This window comes from Oncorhynchus clarkii, chromosome 5, assembly GCF_045791955.1.
Source record: "Oncorhynchus clarkii lewisi isolate Uvic-CL-2024 chromosome 5, UVic_Ocla_1.0, whole genome shotgun sequence".
Classification (NCBI taxonomy): Eukaryota; Metazoa; Chordata; class Actinopteri; order Salmoniformes; family Salmonidae; genus Oncorhynchus; species Oncorhynchus clarkii.
The window spans coordinates 74384457-74411233 of record NC_092151.1 but is presented as its reverse complement, the minus strand read 5'-3'; the positions used below and the strand labels follow the sequence as shown (position 1 = coordinate 74411233).

The following is a 26777-nucleotide window of genomic DNA, read 5'->3' as shown; positions in this document are numbered from 1 at the left end:
TAGTAGTTTAAAGCTTATTATGCCATCAAGCAAACAAAACATTTAGCCATTTTTTCCCCTGCAATTCCCCCAAAATGTGTGTCTTATTTTTGTTCACATCCTTACCAAATTCCAAAAATATTTGGACAGTATAGGTGTCGTACCTAGGTACGACCAATAATTTTTTTGTGGGTGTTGTTCAGATTAAAGTTGGGTTTGATTGGGATTGTCCCTTTTATCTCTATTCTACTAAAGCTGCCATCTTCTAACACTACAAAAGCCAGCAATTTACTCACCAGATTCAGAACCTTGAAAACCCCATTAGAAAAAAGCTTAAAAACCCAAGGTTTAGAAGGGAATTGTTTTTTTAAACTAAACGTAATTTATGATTGTTTTGATTTGAATTTAGTTTGTTTTGAGGTCAAAGATTATAGTTTCAGTATAGTTTTATTTTTTCAAATGTTTTTATTTTTTATTTTATTTTAGTCTACTAAATAGTTTTTCCACTTTTAGTTATTATTTCAGTTTCAATTGTGTTTACTATAATTTACTATAATGTCGCTACAATCATATATAGGGCAATATGACACCAATCTCGATGACACACTCCGCGCCATTCATCATGAGCCGTACGTCCGTTACCAAAAACCACACACCAAATTTTTTACAGGTTCGTTAGCAAAATCTTTAGCCAGGAACTAGCTCAATATCTTGCCGTTGGATAAGAACAAGACAACAGAGTCCATAAAGGGACCATTAGACTGGACACCTTTCGGACTGAATAAGTTTGTAGGTGCAACATTTTTGATTACATTTAAAATTTATCACTCTCACATGCTGATTTTTATCATCTATGCAGCATTCCGCCAATCAGGCCTTTATGGAAGTGTCCAGATGGAAGCCACTCCTAAGTAAAAGGCACATGACAGCCCGCTTGGAGTTTGCCAAAAGGCACCTAAAGGACTCTCAAACCATTAGAAACAAGAGTCTCTGGTCTGATGAAACCAAGATTGAACTCTTTGGCCTGAATGTCATGAGTCACATCTGGAGGTAACCTGGCACCATCCCTACGGTGAAGCATGGTGGTGGCAGCATCATGATGTGGGGATGTTTTTCAGTGGCAGGGACTGGGGGACTAGTCAGGTTTGAGGGAAAGAAGAACAGAGCAAAGTACAGAGAGATTGCTGATGAAAACCTGCTCCAGAGCGCTCAGGACCTCAGACTGGGGCGAAGGTTCACCTTCCAACAGGACAGCAACCCTACAGTAAGCACACAGCCAAGACAATGCAGGAGTGGCTTCAGGACACGAGGCTGTAATCGCTGCCAATGGTGCTTCAACAAAGTACTGAGTAAAGGGTCTGAATACTTATGTAAATGTGATATTTAAGTTTTGTATTTGTAATACATTCGCAAAAATGTATTAAACCCTTTTTTTGGCATTTTAGTATAAGTCTCTAACAACAAAATGTGGAAAACGTCAAGGGGTCTGAATACTTTCTGAAAGCACTGTATATCATTTGGCTGTATGTATTTTTAGATATAGGCCTATTGTAAATGTGTATTAACGTTGCATCACCATCTTTATTGCAAAAATAAAGTACAAACATAACTTTAAGCAACATATTATTTTGACAGGGGTAATGAATTGTCAATTGATCAGCACAGCAATTGATAAAACAGGACAATTTTTGACACACAAGGGGTTCTGAGCTTATGTCAATATTACACAGGTAATCTAGCAGTTACATGAATCCGGAATGTAGACAGGCTCTATCTATCTGAGCTACTGTGTTGATATGTTGGGCACCTCCTGACCAAAAAATTATGTCATTATGATTTCTTTATGACACGTATTGCTAAAATAAAGGTTTAAGGAAATACATGCATACACCACATTATTACAAGACAAAACAGCTCAATCATGCCTTATGGTCTTGTGATTATAAAAGCAAACCTTGCTTTCATTTTTATGTATTTTTTACATGAAAATGTAGCGTAATGGGATAATGCCTTGCTGTGGTATGTGAAGAATCCAATACTTTACCTTGTATTCAATACAAATCACATTATTGTGGAAGCACCTACTCTAGTATGTATTAGGTTGTTTGAGAAGGTTTGAATCCTAAGAAACCTGCCTACACATAATTTGAAGCTGTGTGTTGGAAAACCTTGGTAGAGCATGGGTGGATTAGGCATTGTTGGTGCTCATGTGAATGTCCTTTCTTTTTCAGCTTCAAACCAATGTGTGTATGTGTGTTTGTCAGCGTAATATTTTAGTTATTAGATATTCAGAGGGATGTTTCTCGATGTGGAAGCAGCACAGTGGTCACATCCTTGCTGTGTATATCTCCCTCTGCTGAAAGATATCAAATTCATTTCTCTCCTCTCCTATCCTCTCCCTCTCCTTCCTCGCCTCTCCCTCCTCACCTCTCCCTCCTCTAAGAGAGAGGTGGATGAAAGGAAGGCTTTAGTCCATCTGCCAGCATCATTATTATTTTTTATAGGCTGAATAATGTTTCTGTCCTACCTCACCTCAGTGGTTATCCTGAAAATGCCTCAACATTCTCTGTCCAGAACAGTATTTCTATACAGCCCCTGTGTACAACTGTATATTTCTATACACTGTATCTTTGCCCATATATTGTTTAAAGCAACTACTCTGCTGAAGCTTGGCTTGTCCTCAGAGAATTCTCTGAGCATTAACAGCGTTCTCTACCTCTCCCTCCCTCTGTTTCTCCCTTTCTCCATATTCCCCTCTCCATACGCCTGTCTCTGTTTCTCTTTCTCCAATGTTTTCAAACCGATGAGCATGCTGTATGGCTCCTAGCCTCCTACTCATCACTGCAACTGTAACAGTAACAGCAGAGATATCGCCACTCAAGAGGAGTGCCATCGCAGACATCTACACACACACCAACGTTGGATGAACATCGGCTTAGTCTTCTCAAACGTACGCTGGGGAGGTAGAGAGAGAGAGAGAGTGTCTACCTGCGCTTATCTCATACACAACAGGGCTAAGGTAAAGCATCATCCATATTCATCTGGCTAGTAGATAGTTTCATTACGTAAGTAAGTCCACTATGGATAAGGGATGGGAGGCAGGCTGCCGTTATGTACATCTGCTGTTTTAATGTACTGTATGTCTGTCTGATCTTGACTGACATCAGAATATAAAAGATGGAGACTGTTTGTTTACAGGACAGGCAACTGTCATCATCTGGATAATACATACCGTTAGAGACGTAAGTGGAGAGTGTGTTTGCTACTCCAAATATATTTAGGTAAAATTGGTTCTTGATTATTTACTACAGCAGTGCATTGTTTACAAGTTTTGAAATGTGTGTGTGTGTGTGTGTGTGTGTGTGTGTGTGTGTGTGTGTGTGTGTGTGTGTGTGTGTGTGTGTAAATGTCAAACAGTGAAGGAGTCACAGATGGAGAGAGGCGGCTTTGAAGCACCCACACATCCAACCTACATGTTTCACACCTCTCTCTCTCTCTCTCTCTCTCTCTCTCCCGTTCTCTCTCCCTCTGATTTTTCATCCCCCTACTCAGAAAGTCAAAGCAACTCTTCCTTCCTATTTATTTTTCTTCTCCTTCCTCCCTTCTCTTCTCTCTCAATAGGTATCCCTCTTCCTTTCAGTTTCTCACACAAGCATCTACAGTTAGGTCAATCATTTTTGGCAATGTTGATAAAGATGCAAAAATGACTGCATAAAAGTAATATTACAAATACTGAGCTATGTTGCATGCAAAAACAATGCTAATTGATGTTACTTTATATACTAATGCAATTGCTCAGAGAAAGAGATAATGTTTAAGTCATTAAAAAAATATATTAAAAAGTCTAAAATAATCTTTCAGCAAGAAAATAACTCCACGCACTAAGCAAAATCCACATCGAAATGTTTAGTTGACCACAAAACTGACATTTTTCAATGGCCATCACAGTCTTCTATATCTTTTCTATATCCCATTTCCATATCTGGAAACATTCTGCATGGAGGAATGGTCTATGATCCCACCCAACATGTTCTCCAATTTCATGAAATATTTCAGAAAAAGACACCCACCTGGTGTCCCAGGTATAAATCAGTCCCTGATTAGAGGGGAACAATGAAAACAATGCAGGGGAACTGGCTTCAAAGTCCAGAGTTGAGTTTTAGGGCGCAATAGAATTAAAACAGTGGTGATAATCAGTTTTACCCATATCTTTAAAAAAATCAAATGAATTACTTGTTAAACATTAGCTCTTTCGCTGAGCATTTGTATTAGTATGAAATAATATACATTTCCGCATTTTTGAGAATACAATAATATAGCTCAATATATGATTTATTTATTTTACAATCTGTTTTGGTCAACTTTATCAAGGGTGGCAATAATTATGGACCTAACTGTCTCATCCTTGTGTATAAAGAGAATCAACATATCTCCCTCTTTTCTTCCCTTCATATCTCCATTCCTCCCTCTTCCCTTACCCCTCCCTCTTCCCTTATCTCAGTACTCCTCCCTCTCCTGCATATCTCACACAAGCACCTGCCCCTAATCCAACAAAGATTCTGTGTGGCCACTCTCAACACAGAAACACTATATGAAAGTCTACATTCAAACTGAGAACAGGATGGGTTTAAAAGAGCAAACAGCTGCCTAAACATAGATAGCTACAATACTTTTAAAACAACTGACCCTACAGATGGTTAGCAACTGTGAAAGTTTTAAACATAATGAGCTGTCAAATGTATACTTCTGGATGGAGTGGTCTGCAAACCTAATCCCCCAAATAAATTGATTACATAAAAAACTAAAGTCAGGATTAAGAGCATCATTCCTGACTCTTCAGACAAAATATCAAAATACCAACAGAAGAGCAATGGTCCGACTTGTAATCATAAACTTGATAATCTTTATACTAGTGGTTATTATCACCACATAGAGCATGAATCCAGACCCCAAAACACACACATACACTGAACAAAGATATAAAAGCAACTTGTAAATTGTTGGTCCCATATTTCATGAACTGAAATATATGATCTCAGAAATGTTCGTTTTGCACAAAAAAACAGATTTCTCTCAAATGTTGTGCACAAATTAGTTTACATCCCTGTTAGTGAGTATTTCTCATTTTCCAAGATAATCCATCCACCTGACAGGTGTGGCATATCAAGAAGCTGATTAAAAAGCATGATCATTATACAGGTACACCTTGTGCTGGGGACAATAAAAATGCACTCTAAAATGTGCCGTTTTGTCACAAAACACAATGCCACGGATGTCTCAAGTGTTAAGCGAGCGTGCAATTGGCATGCTGACTGCAGGAATATCCACACGAGCTGTTGGCAGAGAATTTTATGTAATTTCTCTACCATAAGCCACCTCCAACGTCATTTTAGAGAATTTGGCAGTACGTCCATCTGACTTCAATACCGCAGACCAAGTGTAACCACGCCAGCCCAGGACCTCCACATCCGGCTTCTTCACCTGCAGGATCTTCTGATACCAGCTATCCGGACAGCTGGTGAGGAGTATTTCTGTCTGTAATAATGCCCTTTTGTGGGGAAAAACTCATTCTGATTGGATGGGCCTGACTCCCCAGTGGGTGGGCCTGGCTCCCTAGTGGCTGCGCCAGTAATGTGAAATCAATTGATTAGGGCCTAATTTATTTATTTCAATTGAACTATAACTCATTAAAATCATTGAAATTGTTGCATGTTGCATTTATATTTTTGTTCAGTATATATTTTTTGATGTGCTAAAATGCTTAACAAGTTTTCTTGTAAAACATACAATGATTCTAAAACAGAGACAAAAACAAAAGCTTATTATCTGATGCTCTGCAGAATGTCCCAATTACCGTGACCACTCTGTGCATATATTTATTTTAAATAGTAATATCCTCATCACTCAGGGCTGGATGGGTATGGCCAATCTCAGGGTCATCACAAACCTTGTGTCTTATGCCTCAATCCTCAACTTCCACCTCCATGTGTGCGCGTGTGCGTGTGCGTGTGCGTGTGCGTGTGTGTGTGTGTGTGTGTGTGTGTGTTAGCAAGAGATGTGCAGGTGCACATGCATGTGTGCATGCGTGTGTGTCTTACTCATACTTATTTGTCCTGGTTTAGAGTGCCTTGGAGTTTATTGTAGCCTACTGGGCAGCAGTAACTATTAAAATCAAGCAGAAGCAAACTACCACTGTGGGGGAACAAAGTGACATTAACAGGACTGTACATCGATGTACCTGAATAGGAGCAAATAGTAAAAATAGATAGACTGTATTTGTTTGATGAGCTTAGACTGAGAGGCTTCTGTCCTGGCTTTACCCCATGCCTCTCTAGATGAGCCATAAACCAGGGCTGATGTGTTCATCAGGATTAAGCCTACTCTATGAGAGTGTTTAGATAACAAGTGTAGGCTAAGTGCTAAGCTGGCGTAAGGCAAGGACATCAGTGAGACTGCTAGCTGCAGAACAGACAACAGGGCTATTTTTACCTGGGTGGGTAAGGTCAATGCCTCTGTGGATAAACATGATAGCTGGAGGTCCACATAACAATGTTGGAGGGTAGCTGTTGGCAGTGGCTACAGGTAAACAAAACAGGGAGGGAAGAAGAGATAGAGAGGGGCAGGGAGGAAGGGATGGAGAAAGAGGAAAATACTAACGGAGAGAGTGATGGAGAGGGGGTACAGAGAGAGCGATGGAATCAGTTCAAGCGGAGTCTGGTTTTCCCCTCAGAGACACAGTGGACAGACAGACAGTCCCCAGGCTGAAACAGAGAAAGGAGAGCAGCATAGGTCTGTAAGACCAGAAATTACCCAAACGGTCCTCCCGCCGGAGGCTACACATCAGATGGCCTGACACACTGTCTGTGGGCAGCACGGCTTCCGCAGGAGGCACTTTCCTTCAGACAGGGACATAGAGGGTAGCCAAATGCATGCAGGTGCACACATTAACACACAAACATAGGCGTCTGAATGTGTCTGAAAGTGGAGGTGCAAAAGGGGAGGGGGATTTCCAGTGATTTTTTGTTTTTTGCATTTCCTGCAATTCTTGGGGGAATCCATATTTGTGACTCCTTTCAGGAAACTATGGGTATGTCACGGCTCACTACTTCACAGGAGATCCACCATGCAGAAATGCCTTCTGGAACATGTGAACTTTTATGTGCCTTAATAACAAACTTGTATGCCATTTGTAAATTCCAATAAAATTGTTAAATTACAACCGTAGTTGTGTTTGCCTCGGAAAAAAGAAGGAACCTTCAAGCTAGCCATGATGGCTGAGAAAATGAGTGGGCTGGACATGCCGAGAGATGAGTTCGGATTGGTCTGCCATGTAGGTAACCTTTTCTAACAATACTTTTTTGGAAGATATCACTTGGTAGAACTACATAAGTTTTGCGCTCCACTTTTTGGAGAACGGAGTTTTGAAATCAGTGAAATTAGAGTATGATAGGTAAGGAGATTGAGACATTTCTGGCGTGTGATTGCAAATATGCAGACAGAGTCGAAAAGAGAACGCACAGAAGGCTGTTGTATAAAACATCTGTCTCCAGATTACATCTTCAAACTAAGGGCAACAATGACATCCATGACAGAGAGGGAGAAGCATCCATCCATGCATATGGGTAAGATAGTCTAGTTAGCTACATTTTCAGATATTACACATTTCTAATTTTGTCAGAAAGTTGTTTTCATTTCAAGTTAAAATGCTAGCTAGCTAATGTTATATGTATGATCTGTGTAGTAATATTATTCGTATCTCAGAGCCATTTGCATTGCTAGTTATAGCCTAATGTTAGCTAGCTAACATTGAACCTGGTTGGTTAGCTACCTGCAGATTCATGCAGTGTGGTAAATGCTATGCGTTGGGATTATGGTTCATTGTTTCGATAATTTGCTACATGTCTAAACAAAAGACACTATGCAAGTAATCATTTCAGTTGAATGTTCATGATGTCACTGCGACAACCTCTGCTCTGGCTGTCTACTCTGATTTCAGATCACTCTCATCTGACTGTGCCAGAATAACTGAGGAATTTACGAATGCTTAATACCTGTGTCAGTAAACGTTGGCAAAAAAGAGTAATTACATTGTTGTCAGCAGCACAGTTGCAGTCGCCAACACTCTGGATAACATAAAAGCAGCTTAATGACGAGTTTGGAGGGTATTATGGTTTTAAATGCTGAGCTGTAGCCGATGAACAGCATTCTTACATAGGTATTCCTCTTGTCCAGATGGGTTAGGGCAGTGTGCAGTGTGATTGCGATTGCGTGGGTCTAGGGTGTCAGGTAGGGTGGAGATAATATGGTCCTTGACTAGTCTCTCAAAGCACTTCATGATTACGGAAGTGAGTGCTACAGGGCGATAGCATTTAGCTCAGTTACCTTAGCTTTCTTGGGAACAGGAACAATGGTGGCTCAATTTTGAGTCTGATAGCAAAGGGTCTGAATACTTATGTAAATCAAGTTTTTCTGTTTACATTTTTTTTGTACATTTGAAAAAAAGTTTTTAAAAAACAGTTTGAGTATAGATTGACGAGGAAAAACTTTTAGAATAATGCTATAAAGTATCAAAACGTGGAGAAAGTCAAGGGATCTAAATACTTTCCCAACGAACTGTATATCCGTAAATTAAGGCCCTGAATCTGCAATAGAAAGAATCAAATGTAGCTCTGTTAATACGAGTCATAGTTGAATAGTTTGGCTTGGAGTAAGTCTCTCCAACACTTTATTTCAAAGGCTACTTCATGCCCAAGAAAATGTGCAAGCTACTCATATACAGCCTGCATATTTTTTTTAATTATGTAGGCCAAATTTTAAGAATAGAACAAATAACAGCACTGCATACATAATGTAATTGCGTTTTGGTTTTTAAAACCACACATTTTGAACATATATTCTACTGTAAGTCTACCTTGAGAATCTTGCCTTTTTAAGATGAAACAATAAAATGGTAATTCTGTTTAATAGTAGCCTTTTGAACAGCAACCACAGTGAGTAGGTTACGTATTTGACAACAAATCATGAAGAAACAGACTAATAATAAAAACTATGACGAAAGCAAAAGTGTTATCTCAGCAAGCACATTAATTGACCGTTCGGCTTTTCCTCCAACATTGACTTTAATTGATGCTGTTGTTTGAAGCGCTGTCACCATGACAATGTTTAAAATGAACTTGTCTTAGCAGCATACATATTTGATGAAACAAGGTTAGAAATGGCTTAGCAGAGCTGTTTAATCAAGACTCAAATATCCTGCGCTTTTCCATTTGATCAGAGACACAGCTATGCTGCTGCGTTTGCAAATGAGGCTCAGCCAAGACTGTTACTTTGTAACTGAATGAAAACATTTTAACAATGAGATTTAACATATTGAAGTTGGGAAAATAGATAGCAAAAATGCACAATGGTGTTAGATGCTTGTAAACAGCTTTTTTGGGGTAGGGGGGGGGTGTTATATCAAAGGTTTAATCATATAGGCATACTTATTATTTCTCACACTGGAGCTTCTGGAACCTGCCAGTCGTTTCTGTCCCAGTGCTCCCTCATCTTCGAGCTACAGCCTTTTTCATTTCCCTCGGGCCGCTCAAAGATAGAGTACGTGATAACGCTGATGTCTGAGAGGGCACTCGCCTGGGCTACGGTGGTGTGGGAGCAACAGTTCAACATTTGCCTCAGTCTGGAGGAGTTTGTGGCGGAAGTACGAAAAGTGTTAAATTCTCCATTGTCCAAAAGAGACTGCTCGTAATGATACACTTGGCGGAGCAGGTGAACCCAAGTGCAGACTCAGACCTTGGAGACAGAAATAAGGTAACTAAGGTATTTATTGAAAAGTGTGGGGGGGTACAGGCCAGGGGAAGCTTGGGCGGGTAGCAGGGAACCAGGAACTGAGGCTGAGGCTGGGGAAAGGGAAGTAGGGGCAGGGTAAGCAGGTCCGGAGTGGAATCCAAAGATGCAGTAGAGCGGGGGTCCGGGGCTGGAGACACGGACCAGAGTCAGAGCGGACGGAGCTGTAGTTGAGAGAAAAGCAGCGTCAGTCTAGGGAAAACAGGCAAATAGGATAATAAGATCTATGCAGGAACAAATTACTTGAAACACAGACTGACTGAGCAGAGGCTATGAACTGGCAGCGTGGAAGTGGCAGGGCTGAGTATTTGACCTTGATTATGGAACAGGTTGCAGCTGGTGGGGATCTGCTCTGCCTCCAACACACCTGTCTCCACTCACACAATCACATACACACACACAGAGAGAGAGAGAGGGAGAGAGCACTGGGGGAGTGGCGGCAGGTTATGGAGACACAGGATGAGAACTAGAGGGCGTGGCAGGAGCAGATGTCACACTTAAGCTGCTCCAACTATGTCAAGACTCCCGTAGTGTGGCAGACTACGTAGTGGATTTTTGCACGTGGGGTCTGAGAGTGCCTGGAACCCGGAAGCCTTGTTTAACACGTTTATTCACGGATTATCGGAGGTGATTAAAGACAAGCTTGCAGCCCGGAAGCTGCCCATGGACCTTGACTTCCTCATTGCCTTGACCGTCCGGATCGATGGGTGGATACGGGAACGTAGGAGGGAAAGGGGTCTGTTCCTTTTTGCCCTTGCTCGTCCTCGAATTCCACCTCGCCTCCAAGGAATCCCTTTCCAAGAGAATCCAGTGTGACCCGAGTTCCCTTGGAAATCACAGAGGGCTGTGGACCCGCCTCCTCCGGAGCCCATGCATCTGGGCAGGGATAGATTGTCTCATGTTGAGCGCTTACACAGATGGAACACCAAGATCTGTCTGTATTATGGAGCTTTGGGACATTTCTTATCTACCTGCCCATTAAAAGGCCAGGCTCATCAGTAGGTATAAGTACACTGGTGAGCCGTATTGGGATTTTCCAATCGCTCACTACTCGAAAGCCCCTCTATGGGGTCTGTTGTGGGGAGACCAGTCCACATCCATCCGGGTGCTCACGAGAGCTTTATAGACACTACCCTGGTGTCGGAGCTGGGCATCTCCACTCAACCCCTTTCATTCACGATGGACGTCAGAGAGCTGGATGGGCGCGCTATTGGCAGAGTCACCCACAATTCTGTTCCTATCAACCTGCGTGTCAGACAACCACAGTGAATCTATGCAGTTTCTGCTCTTGGATTCTCCTCATGTACCCATGGATTTGGGGTTTTCATGGCTCCAAAGGCACAACCCCCTAATCGACTGGGCTACGGGTTCCATCATGGTTTGGAGTCCATTTTGCCATGCACATTGTCTGAAGTCAGCGAAGCCTGCCCCAGGACGTCTTCCTGCAAGCTTGGGGAAAGTCTCAGATCTCTCCCCCGTTCCCGCAGAGTACCAGGACTTAGGGAGATTTTCAACTCTGCCCATGTCACATCTGTTCCTCCACATCGACCGTGCTACGACTGTGCTATCGACCTTCCACTGGTCACCGTACCGCCTATGGGGCGACTTTATTCTCTGTTGGGTTGGAGACCAAAGCAATGGAAGGGTACATTGAGGACTCTATCGCAGCAGGGATCATGTGGAAATCTGCCTCCCCAACCGGTGCCGGGTTCTTCTTCATGGAGAAGGACAAAACCATGCATCAGTGTATTGACTACCGGGATCTTAATGACATTAAGGTTAAAAAACGTTACCCGTTACCACTCATCGCTTTGGCTTTCGAGCCTCTCCAGGGGGCGGTCATCTTCTCCAAGTTGGACCTTCGGAACACCTACCATTTGGTTCGGATATGGGAAGGAGACGAGTGGAAGACAGCCTTTAATACGGCTAGCAGGAACTGCAATGACAATGGTGATGCCATTCGTACTGTTCCAGGCCCTGGTCAATGATGTGTTCAGTGATATGTTTAACCGATTTGTGTTTGTCTACCTCGATGACATCCTCATTTATTCCCAGTCAGCTCAAGAGCATGTCCTCCATGTCCGACAGGTCCTCCAGCGTATCCTGGAGAACCAGCTTTTCATGAAAGAGGAGAAATGTGAGTTCCATCACTCTACCATCTCCTTCCTAGGATACGTCATCGCTGTAGAGAACATTCAGATGGACCCTGACAAGGTGATAGCGGTGGTGGATTGACCTCAACCCACATCCAGAGTGCAGCTGCAACGTTTCCTGAGGTTTGCTAATTTCTACCGTTGTTTTGTCCTGGGTTTAAGCACCCTTGCTTCCGCCCTCTCTGCACTCACCTCTCCCAAGGTTATGTTCATATGGTCTCCAGCAGATGACCGGGCATTCTCAGACCTCAAGCAGCGATTCACTACAGCCCCATCTTAATCCATCTGGACCCATCCCGTCAGTTCGTGGTGGAGGTCGACGCCTCGGACGTCAGAGTGTGGGCTGTCCTTTCCTAGCGTTCTGCCCAGGACCAGAAGCTGCATCACTGTGCCTTCCTTTCCCATCGTCTTAACCCCACTGAGAGGAACTATGATGTGGGAATCGAGAATTAGAAGGGGTGGAACATTCATTCTTTGTGTGGACAGACCATAAGAACCTGAAATATCTCCGCACTTTTAAGCGCCTCAACTCAGCAAAGACGGGCCCTGTTATTCACTCATTTCCATTTCACTATTTCCTACCGCCCGCGGTCCAAGAATGTGAATCCTGACGCACTCTCACATCTGTACAGCCCTGCTACTACACCATCAGACCCCAAGAACATCCTCCCTAGTTCTTTTCTACCGCCTGCAATCATCTGGGGAATAGAGAGTGTGGTCCGCAAGGCACAGTGTTCCCAATTGGACCCCGGGGGAAGGGGGGGGCCCGTTAACCGGATGTTTGTCCCGGACTCTGTCCATGCTCCAGTCCTGAAATGGGCACATTCCTCGAGACTCACCTGTCACCCTGGCTCACGTCGGACCTTGGCTTTTATCCAACAACGTTTTTGGTTGCCCACCATGGTTCCTGATGTCTCTGCGTTCGTTGCTGCCTGAACTGTGTGTGCGCAGAACAAGACACTGCGGCAAGCTCCGGCTGACCTCCTTCAACCGCTCCCTGTTCCTCACCACCCCTGGTCCCAGATATCCTTGGACTTCATCATGGGTCTCCCTCCATCAGATGGCAACACCACCATCCTTACGGTGGTGGATAGGTTTTCCAAATCTGCCCATTTTATCCACCCTAAGTTTCCCTGAGCTAAGGGTGGCCCAGCTCATGGTGCTACACATCTTCCGGATCCACGGACTTCTGGTTGACATGGTCTCTGATCGTGGTCCTCAGCTCTCATCCCGATTCTAAAAGGCGTTCCTGCACCCTCATTGAGTCATTGGTCAGCTTGTCCTCTGGTTTTCATCCCCTGTCTAACAGCCAGTCGGAGCGAGCCAGTCAGGACCTGGAGACGACTCTTCGTTGCCTTGTCTCCACCAATTCCACCCACCTGGAGCCAGCAACTTGTGTGAGTGGTATATGCCCACAACACCCTTCCCTGTTCTGCTACTGGTCTTTCACCTATTGAGTGTTCCCTGGGATATCAGCCTTCCCGGAGAAGTAGGAAGAGGTCAGCATACCTTGCTCCCAGACGTTTGTCTGTCTCTGTCGCCGTACCTGGAAGAGAGCCTGGGCCGCTCTTCTCAAGACCACCTCCAGGTATTGACGACAGGTGGACCGACACCAGACCCCTGATCCCCGCTACTGTCTTGGGTAGAGGGCATAGCTTTCCACTTGGGATCTGCCCTTCCAGGTGGAGTCCCGCAAACTTTCCACCTGTTTAATTGGCCCTTTCCCCATCTCTAAGGTCCTTAGTCCCTCTGCTGTTCATCTTCTGTTGCCCCGCACCCTCCGTATATATTCAACTTTCCATGTATCTAGAATTATACCCCTGTCTCACAGCCCTTTGTCTCCTGTTTCCGGGCGTACACGGTGAGGCACCACCTGAGTGTTCAAACTCGAGGCAGGGGATTCCATACCTGGCTGTGTTATGCGGGGTGGAGCAGGTGAACTCAAATGCAGACTCAGACGAGGAGATAAGGATAGGTAACCAATGTATTTATTGAAAAGTGGGAGAGGAGATGGGGTGTAGTCCAGGGAAATCTTGGCCGGGTAGTAGGGAAACCAGACTGAGGCTGAGGCTGGGGGCAAGGTGATTAGGACCAAGAAAGCAGTAGGGCAGGGACCCAGGGCAGGGAAGCAGGACTGAGGAGACTCGGGACTGGAGACAGGTACCAGAGTCAGAGCAGACAGGACTGTAGTGGAGAGAAAAAGCAGAGTGAGGCTAGGGAAAACAAGCACAACAGGATCTATGCAGGCACAAACAGTGAGAAATGCAGACTGACTGAGTAGAGGCTACGATTTGGCAGCGTGGAAGTGGCAGGGCTGAGTATTTTTAGGGTTCTTGACAGTGGAACAGGTTGCAGCTGGTGGGAATCTGCTCTGCTTCCAACACACCTGTCTCCCCTAACACAATCACATACACACAGAGAGAGAGAGAGGGCACTGGGGGACTGGTGGCAGGTTAGGGAGGTCCATGATGAGAAGTAGAGGGCGTGGCAGGAGCAGATGTAACAGGTTGACTGGGAGGGTTATGGCCCGGAGGAAAGGTGTTGCATCCCAACTAGGAATATCCTGGACCAGCACTCATGGCAGACTTCCTCTGTTGACACCCAGGTCAACCAGGCTTGTCCCAGGGAAGGACGCCTGGTGGGGGTGGGGGGGTTACTGTCACACCCTGATCTGTTTCACCTGTCTTGTAATTGTGTCCAACCCCCACCAGATGTCTCCCAGTACATCATGTGTATTTATACCTGTGTTTTCTGTTTGTCTGTTGCCAGTTCGTCTTGTCCAGTCAAGTCCTACCAGCGTGTCCCTGTGTTTCCTGTGGTCTAGTGTTTACTAGTCTTCTCAATTCTGACCTTTCTGCCTGTCCTGACCCTGATCCTGCCTGCCGTCCTGTACCTGCCTGACTCTGATTTGGATATCAACTCTTTGCCTGCGTTGACCTACCAATTGCCTGCCCCTTGTACTGTTATAAACTCTGAGACTCGTATTATCCGCCTCCTGTGTCTGCACCTGGTCTTAGCCTGATCCATGATAGACATGCAGTTTTCTGCTAAGGTGCAACCTTTGGAAGTCTACGGAGCTCTAGTTTTCTAAAATTTTACTCTGAATTTGTTGCAACCCCTATTACTAGCCTGTTCAACCTCTCTTTTGTATCATCGGAGATCCCCAAAGATTGGAAAGCTGCCGGAGTCATCCCCCTCTTCAAAGGGGGAGACACTTTAGACCCAAACTACTACAGACCTATATCTATTCTACCCTGCCTTTCTAAGGTCTTCGAAAGCCAAGTTAACCTCTCTGGGATATGTGAGATGCTAGCGTCCCACCTGGCCAAAAGCCAGTGCAAATGCAGAGCGCCAAATTCAAATAAATTACTATAAAAATCTAACTTTCATGAAATCACACATGCAAGATAGCAAATTAAAGCTACACTTGTTATAAATCCAGCCAACATCTCAGATTTCAAAAATACTTTTCGGCGAAAGCAAATTATGCTATTATCTGAGGATAGCACCCCAGTAAAGAGAGAGAAACATATTTCAACCCTGCAGGCGACACAAAACATAGAAATAAAAATAATTAATTCCTTACCTTTGACAAGCTTCTTTTGTTGGCACTCCAATATGTCCCATAAACATCACAAATGATCCTTTTGTTCAATTCATTCCGTTGATATTTATCCAAAATGTCCATTTATTTGGCGCGTTTGATCCAGAAAAACACTGGTTCCAACTTGCGCAACGTGACTATAAAATATCTCAAAAGTTACCTGTAAACTTTGTCAAAACATTTCAAACAACTTTGTAATACAACGTTAGGTATTTCTTAACGTAAATAACCAATAAAATTGAAGACCGGATGATCTGTGTTCAAAACAGGAGGAAAACAAACTGTAGCTAGCTTTCTGGTCACGCGCCTCTATCTAACAGTACACTTCAAGTTACCCTCGTTCTGAACAGTGCTACTTCTTCATTACACAAAGGAATAACCTCCACCAATTTCTAAAGACTGTTGACATCCAGTGGAAGCGGTAGGAACTGCAAGAAGGTCCCTTAGAAATCTGTATTCCCAATGAAAACCCATTGAAAAGAGTGTGACCTCAAAAAGAAACAATCTGAATGGTTTGTCCTCTGGGTTTCACCCACTAAATAAGTTCTGTTATACTCACAGACAATATTCAAACAGTTTTAGAAACGTCAGAGTGTTTTATATCCATATCTACTAATAATATGCATATCTTATCTTCTGGGGATGAGTAGCAGGCAGTTGAATTTGGATATGCATTTCATCCGGACGTGAAAATACTGCCCTGTCCCAAAGAAGTTAACAAACAGATCAAGTTAACAAACAGATCCCGACCATTTCGAATCCCACCGTACCTTCTCCGCTATGCAATCTGGCACCTCATCCACACTCAAGGTCCTACACAATACCATAATCACCATTGATAAGAGACAATACTGCGTAGCTGTATTCATCGACCTGGCCAAGGCTTTCGACACTGTCAATCACTGTATCCGTATCCGCAGACTCAACAGCCTTGGTTTCACTACTTCTCAGATAGAGGTCAGTGTGTTAAATCGGAGGAACTGTTGTCCGGACTTCTGGCAGTCTCTGTGGGGTGCCACAGGGTTAAATCCTCAGGCCGACTCTTTTCTCTGTATACATTAATGATGTCGCTCTTGCTGCTGGTGATTCTCTGATCCACCTCTACGCAGACGACACCACTCTGTATACTTCTGGCCCTTCTTTGGACACTATGTTAACTAACCTCCAGACGAGCTTCAATGTCACACAACTCTCCTTCCGTGGCCTCCAACTGCTCTTAAATGCAGGTAAAACTAAATGCATGCTCTTTAACAGATCGCTGCCCACTCCTGCCCGCCCGTCCAGCATCACTACTCTGGACGGTTCTGACTTAGAATATGTGGACAACTAAAAATACATAGGTGTCTGGGTAGACTGTAAACTCTCCTTCCAGACTCACACTAAGCATCTCACACCCAAAGCCAATTCCTCCTTCGGCCGCCTTTCCTTGCAGTTCTCTGCTGCCAATGACTGGAACAAACTGCAAAAATTGCTGAAGCTGGAGACTCATATCTACGTCACTAGCTTTAAGCACCAGCTGTCAGAGCAACTCACAGATCACTGCACCTGAACATAGCCGATCTGTTAATAGCCCATCCAACTACATCCCCATACTGTTATTTATTTTATTTATTTGCTCCATTGCACCCCAGTATCTCTACTTGCACACTCATCTTCTGCACATGTATGACTCAAGTGTTTAATTGCTATATTGTAATTATTCAGCCACTGTGGCCGATTCATTGCCTTACCTCCCTTACCCTACCTCATTTGCATACACTGTATATAGACATTTTCTGTTGTATTATTGACTGTATGTTTGTTTTTCCATGTGTAATTCTGTGTTGTTGTTTGTGTCGCACTGCTTTGCTTTATCTTGGCCAGGTCACAGTTGTAAATGAGAACTTGTTCTCAACTAGCCTTCCCGGTTAAATAAAGTTGAAATAAAAAAATACAAATAAAGAGCCTGCGCTACAGCAAAGCCTAATCAGAAATACCATGCATCATGGTTGTTATAGGCAAAGTGAAACGATACAATGAATTTGCTTGTGGTGCCCTCATCTCAAATTATTTTTAACAACACCATAGGACCAACACCATCTGACATGAAACAATGATACAAATGTAACAACAGCACAACAAATTTGATTTTGCAGGTGCCTTTTCATTTTAAAACGCCAGTGGTTCAACTAGTGCTTTCTAAATGCACTGAACCAAAACAGTGGCGTGCGGGTGTGAAGCAAAACTTTCCAGAGTTCAAAACCATTCATCTTGAAGGACGGGGGCGGTGGTGCAAAATACAATTTTTAATTATACTATATAAAAAATGAGCATATCTATTTTAATACAGACTAGCTGAAAACACCACTAATTATTCAAAATGACAATTTACCCAATGGATCATGATCATTCTCTGGTAAAAAGTGGGGGTGCAAAAAAGGACACAGAGTTCTTCAGTGTTCCCATTTTTTAACTAATAAACACACTGGGATATTTATTGCAAGAAATGCTTTTCTTCATTTCTAATGCAACATTTAGGATAGATAATAATGTACTGTAGCGACAGAGAGAAACTCTACAAGGTGAGAGACTGCTTGCATCAATTCAGGGTTGTTGTTATTCATGCAGCGTTTTATACTGTGCTGGGTAATTTTTTTCAACAAGTAATAGATTGATTTGAAGTGATACATGTTCGTTGCCAAATGGCTGCTGAGAGTGATGTTTGCTTGACAGATGGACATGCCAGGATCTGCTCTCCAACTACATCCTCCACACTAAGAACAAGAAAACCAGGGCAAAGGAAAAGTTGAAAAAACGCAATGCACCAAAACGACATCAAAGGGAATTTCAAGACTCAGTACTTTCAGGGTCCCTTTAAAGTAACCAGGCATCTTTGAAGAGGAATTTATAATGTTGGCATGTTCAAAATTCATGATGCAACATGACATGCCCATTTTTTCTGGCACATTAAAATTCAGACTCCTTTTTATAGCTGCCCCTCCAGGAGTCTGTGCTTGCTGCATGGCTGAATAAAACATAAAGTGGCTTCCCCCTGACTGCACGGATTTGTCAGAGAACTTTATAAATAGCTCTGCAGGCAGGCAGGCAGGCACGTGTACCCAACCCATGTGGGCAAAAAAAGATTCCGCCCGCTGCTAAGTAGAGTAGAGAGAGAACAGGAAAACACAGATCTGCTTTCCACTGCAGAGAGACTGCAGACTGCTTTGAAATCTGCAATCAGCAGACGTATATTCCAAAAAGATTGATACCTGGAAAAGATATGCATCTTGAAATGCATTGATATTTGTGATATATCTGTGGTAATTAGTTTGCAGTTATCTTCAAAAATCTACGACACAGTAATCAGTGGAGCATCATTAGTTTCTCATAATACTAGCAACTATTAATGTCATTAGTCTCAAAAGGGTTCAAAATTCACACTTTGTGACATCATTTGGTTTTATATACTGTAGTTTCATCATGTGACCTCCATACTTCAATGAAATCGGATCACTGACGCCTAAAACTATATATGCCCATATGTTAATATTTGCAGTGTTAGGCTGACTAATGCAACAAAACATTGTAGAAGATATATCAGTGTCATCAGAACATCTTCAGAAAAATGAAAAAATGAAATGCTTAAAAAGCTTAGAAATCAATTCCACATCTCCCTGTTGTTCATTTTGATTGCAAGTAACAAGTATTTTTCTCAAGAGACTCCTGGAAGAGCTGTATACCCAGTCTGTTTCTATTTCATCAAGTTACCACACACACACAAATACAAGGACTAACGGACAAACAGACAAACACACCACACACATAAACACACACCGAGCATCATAACAAATCAACTCTGCCTAGATAGAATCTATGAGTGGAATCTTAAGAGTACATGATAAGAAAGCCCATTAATTCCAGTAAAGTGCTTTTCTCTAGAAACATGAGTGGTACGTTTCATGCAATGTTCCCAATTACAGCAGACGGAAAAGCAATCCACCATATCGCCTCCTTCAACACCCATCAATGTTTGTAGAGGAAGTGTTTGTTCAGATAGATTCTAAAATACAGTAAAGCTGCAAGCTGAAGTGCAGACACTTCCATCCAAATTAACCTAGATTTTACACATCATGTATTCAGTATGTGTGGCACATGCAGGAATTAAACCAACAACCCCAGTGTTGCTAGCAGCACCATGCTCCATCCAACTGAACCATCTTAACCACAAATTGTTTTGGAAACTAGTGGCCTTTAGGGATCAAGCTTATTGAATAAGATAAGCTGTAGGGACCCAATCAGTTTGTTGATATTGTGGTGGGACTTCAGGTGGCATCTGGCATTAGGACAATGAGCACCAATGGGAGTAATAATTACACTAACTACCTTGCTGTTGTTCACTATAAAAATGCATGACTTTATTTCTCTCCAACAGAGAACTCCAGCAACCACCAGTGATCTTAGAGGAGTCCTTGGATTACTGAAGCTTGACTGACCATTCTAACAAAACCAAAAGGCAACGCAACAGTGAGTAATCTAACAGCTTACCCACTAGAGGGATGGAGATTGTGTCCCTTATGTAACCAACTATTGATGGGAATACTCATTCCACTCATTCCATTCCAGCATATTAGGCACCCACTGCAGTGCTTGGTTTGTTTGGTCTGTGTGTTATCAGGGGGACTAGATGCATGGTAGAGAAGCTCGTGGCTCACTACCCAGATTGGATGTTCTCTAGTGGCTAGCTGATGGGTATGTTGCCTGCTCCATATGGAGCTACACCTGCTGTAAATGTCTATCTGGGTATTTAGAGCAATGACTCTTATCAGACCCATCAGTATGTCTGATCTGTCTAATCCTACAGCAGCTGGCCAATAGGTAATGATATTAAACATCACTTTTTGATTATATCTACAACTGGAGTGCATGAAACACCATAGACAAAACATTGATCAGATTGATTGTGTGATATGTACTGTAGTGTGAGAGAGTAAGCAGAAAAATGTTGAAAGCAAATGACCATGCGTCATCAGGTCGGTGCAGACTAAACAAATGTGAAGTGATGTTTAGCAAACTTCATCAGGCACATCCTGAACCAGCTCTCCACCTCCTCCAACATCTGAATCAATTTTCTTATGCAGTCATTCGAAGGGTCAGTACACTGATTGAAGACCATGGCCTTGCTTATGACTGATGCATTAACATACTGCCTATAGGCAGGAGGTTAACATTGTTACCTGTTAATCCATTAGAGACTTTTATCCAGAGCTATTTACTGCAGTGAGTGCATACATTTTCCTTCTGGTCCCCCATGTGAATTGCACCCACAACCCTGGCGTTCCAAGCACCATGCTCTACCAACTGAACCACACAGGACAACCGTGTGGCTCAGTTGGATCTGAGCACTTTCTGAGAAGACTATGCTCAGAGCTGCAAGCTGTAGGTGTACATGGAAATAGCTCAGTCTTTAGTTAGCTACTGTAGAAAAAAAGCTGTGAAGAGAAATGTATACATCAGAAGACAATCAATGTGATCTGCATCTGATATCATGTTTTGATTCAGAAATGTACTGTACTTTCTTAAATGCTTGTATTCTATTCTTCCCGTCATTTGAGCAGAACCATGAAGACCAGACTAGCCTGCCTGTCCAATAAGTCTGACTCCTACACCGACTTCACTGAGTTCCTGCCCCCTGCCCAAGACAGGACCACCAGATGCCTAAAGTAAGTAGACCTTTATATCCGATTGCATGGTGTCAGTCTCTCCCATTCATATAGTATTTAGATATTATTTCTCCCAAAACTAGGGATATGTAATAGGACTACTACACAATAGATGGTGTAGGGTCTTTTAAAACAAACCTTTGAAACTGTGAATATCTGTGTGTTGAAATCCTGCAACTGCATATTTGCATACACATTTAAAAACATGTGTCTCGGTATCTCTGTCTTTCCTTCAGGCTGACAAAAGACGAGGTCATTCGATGGGCAGATTCCTTCGATGTTCTTCTATCGCACAAGTGTAAGTGAAATTTAAATGATAGTCCCTTTTATATTAAAAAGTAACAGTCGACACTCTAACTTCTCTTTAGAGTTAGATATAAATATTTCACCTTTTATCAACGAACCTGGGAGTCCATGTCATTGTTAGCGAACTGTTCGAAGCAAACCAGGCAACTGTACTGATTACATTTTCTCCTCCGTCCCATTCTGTACTCTTTCTGTTTGTCCCTTTGACAAAATGCTTGCCTATGTATTTCCTTTGACAAGAGGATTGTTTATCTGTTCCCTATCTGAGGATGGCTTTCTTATTTAACATCTCCTGTCTGTCTGGTTATTGATGTGTAGCACTCCACAACACACAATGAGACACACTCTTGGTTGTGACCTTCTCTGTGTATTACACAATAACACACATACAAACACATGTTCACGCGCAAATACACACATGCAAACACATGCAGATGTTCACGTGCACACACACACATGTACACGCAGAAATAGCTGTGATAACTAGGCTCTCCACAGGGATTGGGAAATTACATTGCACAGAAGACTTTAGTTGTATTATATATGTTTTGATTTTGTAGTGCATCAATGAACACCACCTAGCTGCTTTTTAATATTACTAGTTGTTCCTTCCAAAACCAGAACCTGGATGTTGTGCTGTGCAATGCACAGGGCAGGTTTTGCACTAGAAAAAGTTGACCTCTAAACCGCTGACTGATTCTGGCTTCATAGTCAATATATCAGGCTTTGTTCTTCCAGTGTTCCTGAAAAGCAAACTAAATGTCTTACATTTTCTGTTGTCTTATTGTGCTGTTCCTTTGTTAGGATGCCTAATAAGTCAATAAATATGTTGTCCAAACTAGAGATAAACATGTACACACAAATCAAGTCATATGTTAATGGACATTTGCAAAAACATTGCATGTGTGCATGTCTCATGTTAGTATTTGTAAGTAATGAGTTAATCAAGCATAGTATACAGTATCCTGTAGATCCCACTGCCAACTGTTTAACAGGTGGTGTAGTTTGTATAACATAGACAAATTGGTGTGAACTTGATGGTTTGAAGTCGCATCCACACCTTATTTAACCAGGTCGGCCAGTTGAGAACAAGTTCTCATTTACAACTGTGTCCTGGCCAAGATAAAGCAAAGCAGTGCGACACAAACAACACAGAGTTACACATGGAATAAACAAACGTACAGTCAATAACACAATAGAAAAGTCTACATAGAGTGTGTGCAAATGTAATATGATTAGGGAGGTAAGGCAATAAATAAGAAATAGTGGCAAAATAATTAAAATTGAGCAATTAAACACTGGAGTGATAGATGTGCAGAAGATGAATGTGCAAGTTAGAGATACTGGGGTGCAAAGGAGCAAAAAATAAATAACAATAGTAGTATAATAATAGTTGGGTGGGCTATTTACAGATGGGCTGTGTACAGTGTGTACAGGTGCAAATATTATCTTCAAATTACAAATATTATCCTCAGACACAAGGGGGCAAAGAGACAGACTTTAGTATCCGGCTTCACTGAACATAAAGGAGTGAATCAAGACACGCACACACACAACTTTATAATCGCATAAGAGGAACAGAAGCAGTACTATTTGTTCCCATGCCTTGGCCACATTGGCTCTGTCCTCACCTCCTGATTTAGCACTTAGTGGATCTAACAGGAGAACACAGTTATCACATTCACCCGGCCGATCATATAACCACAGCCCATTTGTATCACAGCTAATTCTATTTATCTGGTTGCCCTTTGCTTCTGGCTGGGTACCTTAGGCAACCTATCTGTGATGATGTGGTTTGTGACTGCTTCTCATTTCTATGGGAGTCCATTTTATGCTGAACTAAATAAGCCTCAATTCAACACTCATGTATATGTTTTTCAATATTTAATTATAACATTTACGTGTATGTAAACATTACTTAAGAAAATCGAAAATCCTTTCAGGGTTTGAAATTTACACTGACCTACATTCACACATTAGAAGGCCTTGGCTTCATTAACATATCATAGACTATTCCTAAAGACGCTGATTAAAAATAAAGCAGCGAGAGAAAATCTTCCTCCAAGAAAGGTTCAATGCCTCAGGGATCTATTTTTATTTTTAACAATGTCTGTTGACAAGGCTACATGCAGTAAGTGTCCTTCTGGTGATCTTCCTAAAAACCATTGTTTAGTAAGAGTGTGTGGCTAATGTTGGTGATTGGGCCTGATGGCCTACTGTCCTGGTGCTCCTGCTGAGCAAATGTTAAGCAAATACAGGCAAGAGAAAATAGCAAGTGAGGGAGGGAGGATGGATAAAACATGTCATCATGACACGGCCGATTGTAAAACAAGACCTCCCTCCATGTTATCATTGATGTCAGACAAATTGATCTCATCTTTGATTGATGAAGACGAAAAATTAATTGGAAGGTTGTGGGACACATTTTTGTGTTCTAGTCGCAGGGCTGTTTAATGTACTGAGAATGAAAGCACACTTGGAACGCGATTCATTTTCCTCTGACGAGGAGTATGAAAGATTGGACCAATGTGCAGCGTGGATGGAGGAAACACAGACACAGAATCACAATCACCCACAACTCAAGTGGGATAAACAGGCTGCCTATGTATGGTTCTCAATCAGAGACAACGATTGACAGCTGCCTCTGATTGAGAACCATGCCAGGCCAAACACATAGAAAACCAAAACTAGAACAACACATACTGTAGAATGCCCACCCCAACACACGCCCCGACCAGCCTAAAATAGAAACAAAAAAAGGAACTAAGGTCAGGACGTGACAACACTCATCTCAGACAATATCAATGCATGATAATCAACCCTGTTATTATATGCATCAAGGGAACTGCAGGTGCTCTATGTGGAAAAAAACACATCAGTTCCAAAAAAACTGGCCCATGTTCAGAAATAGGTGCTGGGATACGATATAGATCTTTGTAAAGACACACACACTCTCTCTCTCTCGCACAGACACACACACACTTGCTGTCCATTAGCCCCTCTAACTGGCTGATGGATGTTTTGTGTCGTAGATGGCCTGGCTGCCTTCCGGGCTTTTCTCCAGACGGAGTTCAGCGACGAGAACATTGAGTTCTGGATGGCCTGCGAGGAGTATAAAAAAATCAAGACTCCCGCTAAACTGGTGACCAAAGCCAACAAGATCTACAATGAGTTTATCGATGTCAAGGCTCCCAGAGAGGTTTGTGTTGGATCAACCAGCTAATGATGCAAAATACGCATTTTGTCTGTTTTATTGTGACTGTGCAGTGTTTCCAGATTTCTATGAAATATGACCTATAATTAATTACAATATGAGTAAAATAGTTTTCCTTCCAAAACAGGGTAATAAAGTAGATAACACTTTATTGGAATAGTCCCAAGTAGATGACTTGTAGATGGTTTGTAGATGTTCAGTAGATGGCTCAGTTGGTACAACATGGCACTTGTAACACCATGATTGTGGGTTCAATTCCCATGATGAAAATATATGCATCTGCTCTGGATAAGAGCATCTACTAAATGACTCAAATGTAAATGTTCAATAACTGTCTGCAACATTTTAACTAACTGTAACTTATTCTTAAACATAACCCTAACTGTAACTTTAGCAGGCAATTGCTTATTAAAACATAGTCATACTATCAACAACCTATCTGTACATCATCTATATGGGATAACGTGTCACCATAAAGTACGTTATAAAGCAGCTTTTCTGTGTTGGAACGGTGTAGATTTAATCCTCCAACAGAATGGTTATACCGGTCATTTAACATATTCATGTGAGTAGACCGCTGATTGGCCAGCTCAGCCAATGAGCCAACATGACACTATGTTCCATCAGGAAATAGCAAGCATTTTTTTAATACTTTTTTTTTCTCCCCAATTTACGCTTTGGCCACAAAAACGAGTATAGGATGAGTCATCAACATCATTTGGGTCCTAGTTAACAGAATATTAACTTTTAAAAGTTTCCCTGGACAGTTACTTTAAATATCAATGCTAAGGGTTGTGTTTGGTTTTAAACTGGAGTTACTATGCGTAACAATCCACAACTCTGTAATATTACACATAGGTACACATGAATACACATACTTTGATTATATGGAATAAAAGTAATTTTGATACTGTCTTCAATTTTGATACTGTTTTTCATAGAACATTGACACACTTACATGATTCAGATATCTAATATTTATTTTGCACTCCCTTGGTCAATGTAGGTAAACATAGACTTCCGTACACGGGAGGTGACGAGACAGAGCCTTGAGGAGCCCACTCCTTCCAGTCTGAATGAGGTCCAGGCCAGGGTCCACAGCCTCATGGAGAAAGACTCTTACCCACGCTTCCTCCGCTCCAAGATCTACCAGGACTTGCTCAAAACGCAGTACACACACTGCCAACGGAACTCTGTCTGAAGAACACACACGTGCAGCCGCAGATACATATACGCACACTTAAGTGATAATGCCGTGAAGCCAGTGTTTGGAGGATATATTGGCACAGGTGTTGCTAGAGACAAAGTCGAGGGTCGGCAAACCGTGCCAATATATCCCCTAACATCAGCTTCTTGGGCATTATCACTTTTATACAACGGGTTAGCAACATATTAAAAACATTAATTTGATAAATGTATTCATACTATTTCATCCTTCCACAATATATTGTCCCAAATCTAGGGTTGCTACCCAAGCTGGCTGGTTGTTCATTCTATCGGTTCGGTTGCTAGAGACGCGACCCAGTCATTCAGATGTTTTGTTCTGTATCTATGGAGGCGACACAGTTGTTCCTTCTAAATATTCCATTGCCATACTGGCTAGCAACGTTCTTATCCCTTGCTTGCTAGCTAGCAAACTACGGCTAACTTACAGTCACATCAAAAAGTGCAGCCAGAACAACAGCAAGCATTTGCATTTGTTTAAGCTGTTTTCTAGTGACATTAATTTGGATACATCCATAACAATGAGCTAGTGAGGTGCAATTTCGCCTGGCATATAACATCTGCTCACTCGTCAGGATACAGTCGTTGAGAGGAGCTAGCCAACAACACAGCTAATGCAATCACTTCAAACTGAAACTGGAAAGACTGCAAACTAGCTGCACTTAATTTCGTTTTACCTTGTTTCAATTGATATTTCTTTGTATATATCCATAAAAAATTATGCCAGCTGATTCATGATTTCGACTGGCTGAGAA

General features: G+C 42.3%; 1 protein-coding gene and 1 pseudogene across 3 annotated transcripts; both read left to right on the top strand.

Annotated features, from left to right (window-relative positions):
* Nucleotides 1-11091, top strand: part of LOC139409758 (thiamine transporter 2-like) — a 49164-nt pseudogene extending 38073 nt beyond the window's left edge.
* Nucleotides 2891-26777, top strand: LOC139410216 (regulator of G protein signaling 8). Of its 3 annotated transcripts, none has more exons than XM_071155681.1 (6): nt 2891-2998; nt 19991-20082; nt 21174-21278; nt 21515-21576; nt 24617-24783; nt 25805-26777. In XM_071155681.1, exons 3-6 carry the CDS (start codon nt 21178-21180, stop codon nt 25997-25999), a joined length of 525 nt encoding a protein of 174 aa, XP_071011782.1. In that variant the 5' UTR covers nt 2891-2998; nt 19991-20082; nt 21174-21177; the 3' UTR covers nt 26000-26777. The 3 variants fall into 3 exon arrangements, with proteins under 3 accessions (XP_071011782.1, XP_071011784.1, XP_071011783.1); XM_071155683.1 differs by lacking the exon at nt 2891-2998 and adding an exon at nt 5423-5497; XM_071155682.1 differs by lacking the exon at nt 2891-2998 and adding an exon at nt 13881-13950.

Bases quoted from the DNA above. Each gene is read 5' to 3' on its own strand.
- LOC139410216 (XM_071155681.1), top strand. From the start codon at position 21,178: ATGAAGACCAGACTAGCCTGCCTGTCCAATAAGTCTGACTCCTACACC. The intron at 21,279-21,514 runs GTAAGTAGACCT...TCTTTCCTTCAG, and splicing joins AGGACCACCAGATGCCTAAA to GCTGACAAAAGACGAGGTCA. The intron at 21,577-24,616 runs GTAAGTGAAATT...TTTGTGTCGTAG, and splicing joins TGTTCTTCTATCGCACAAGT to ATGGCCTGGCTGCCTTCCGG.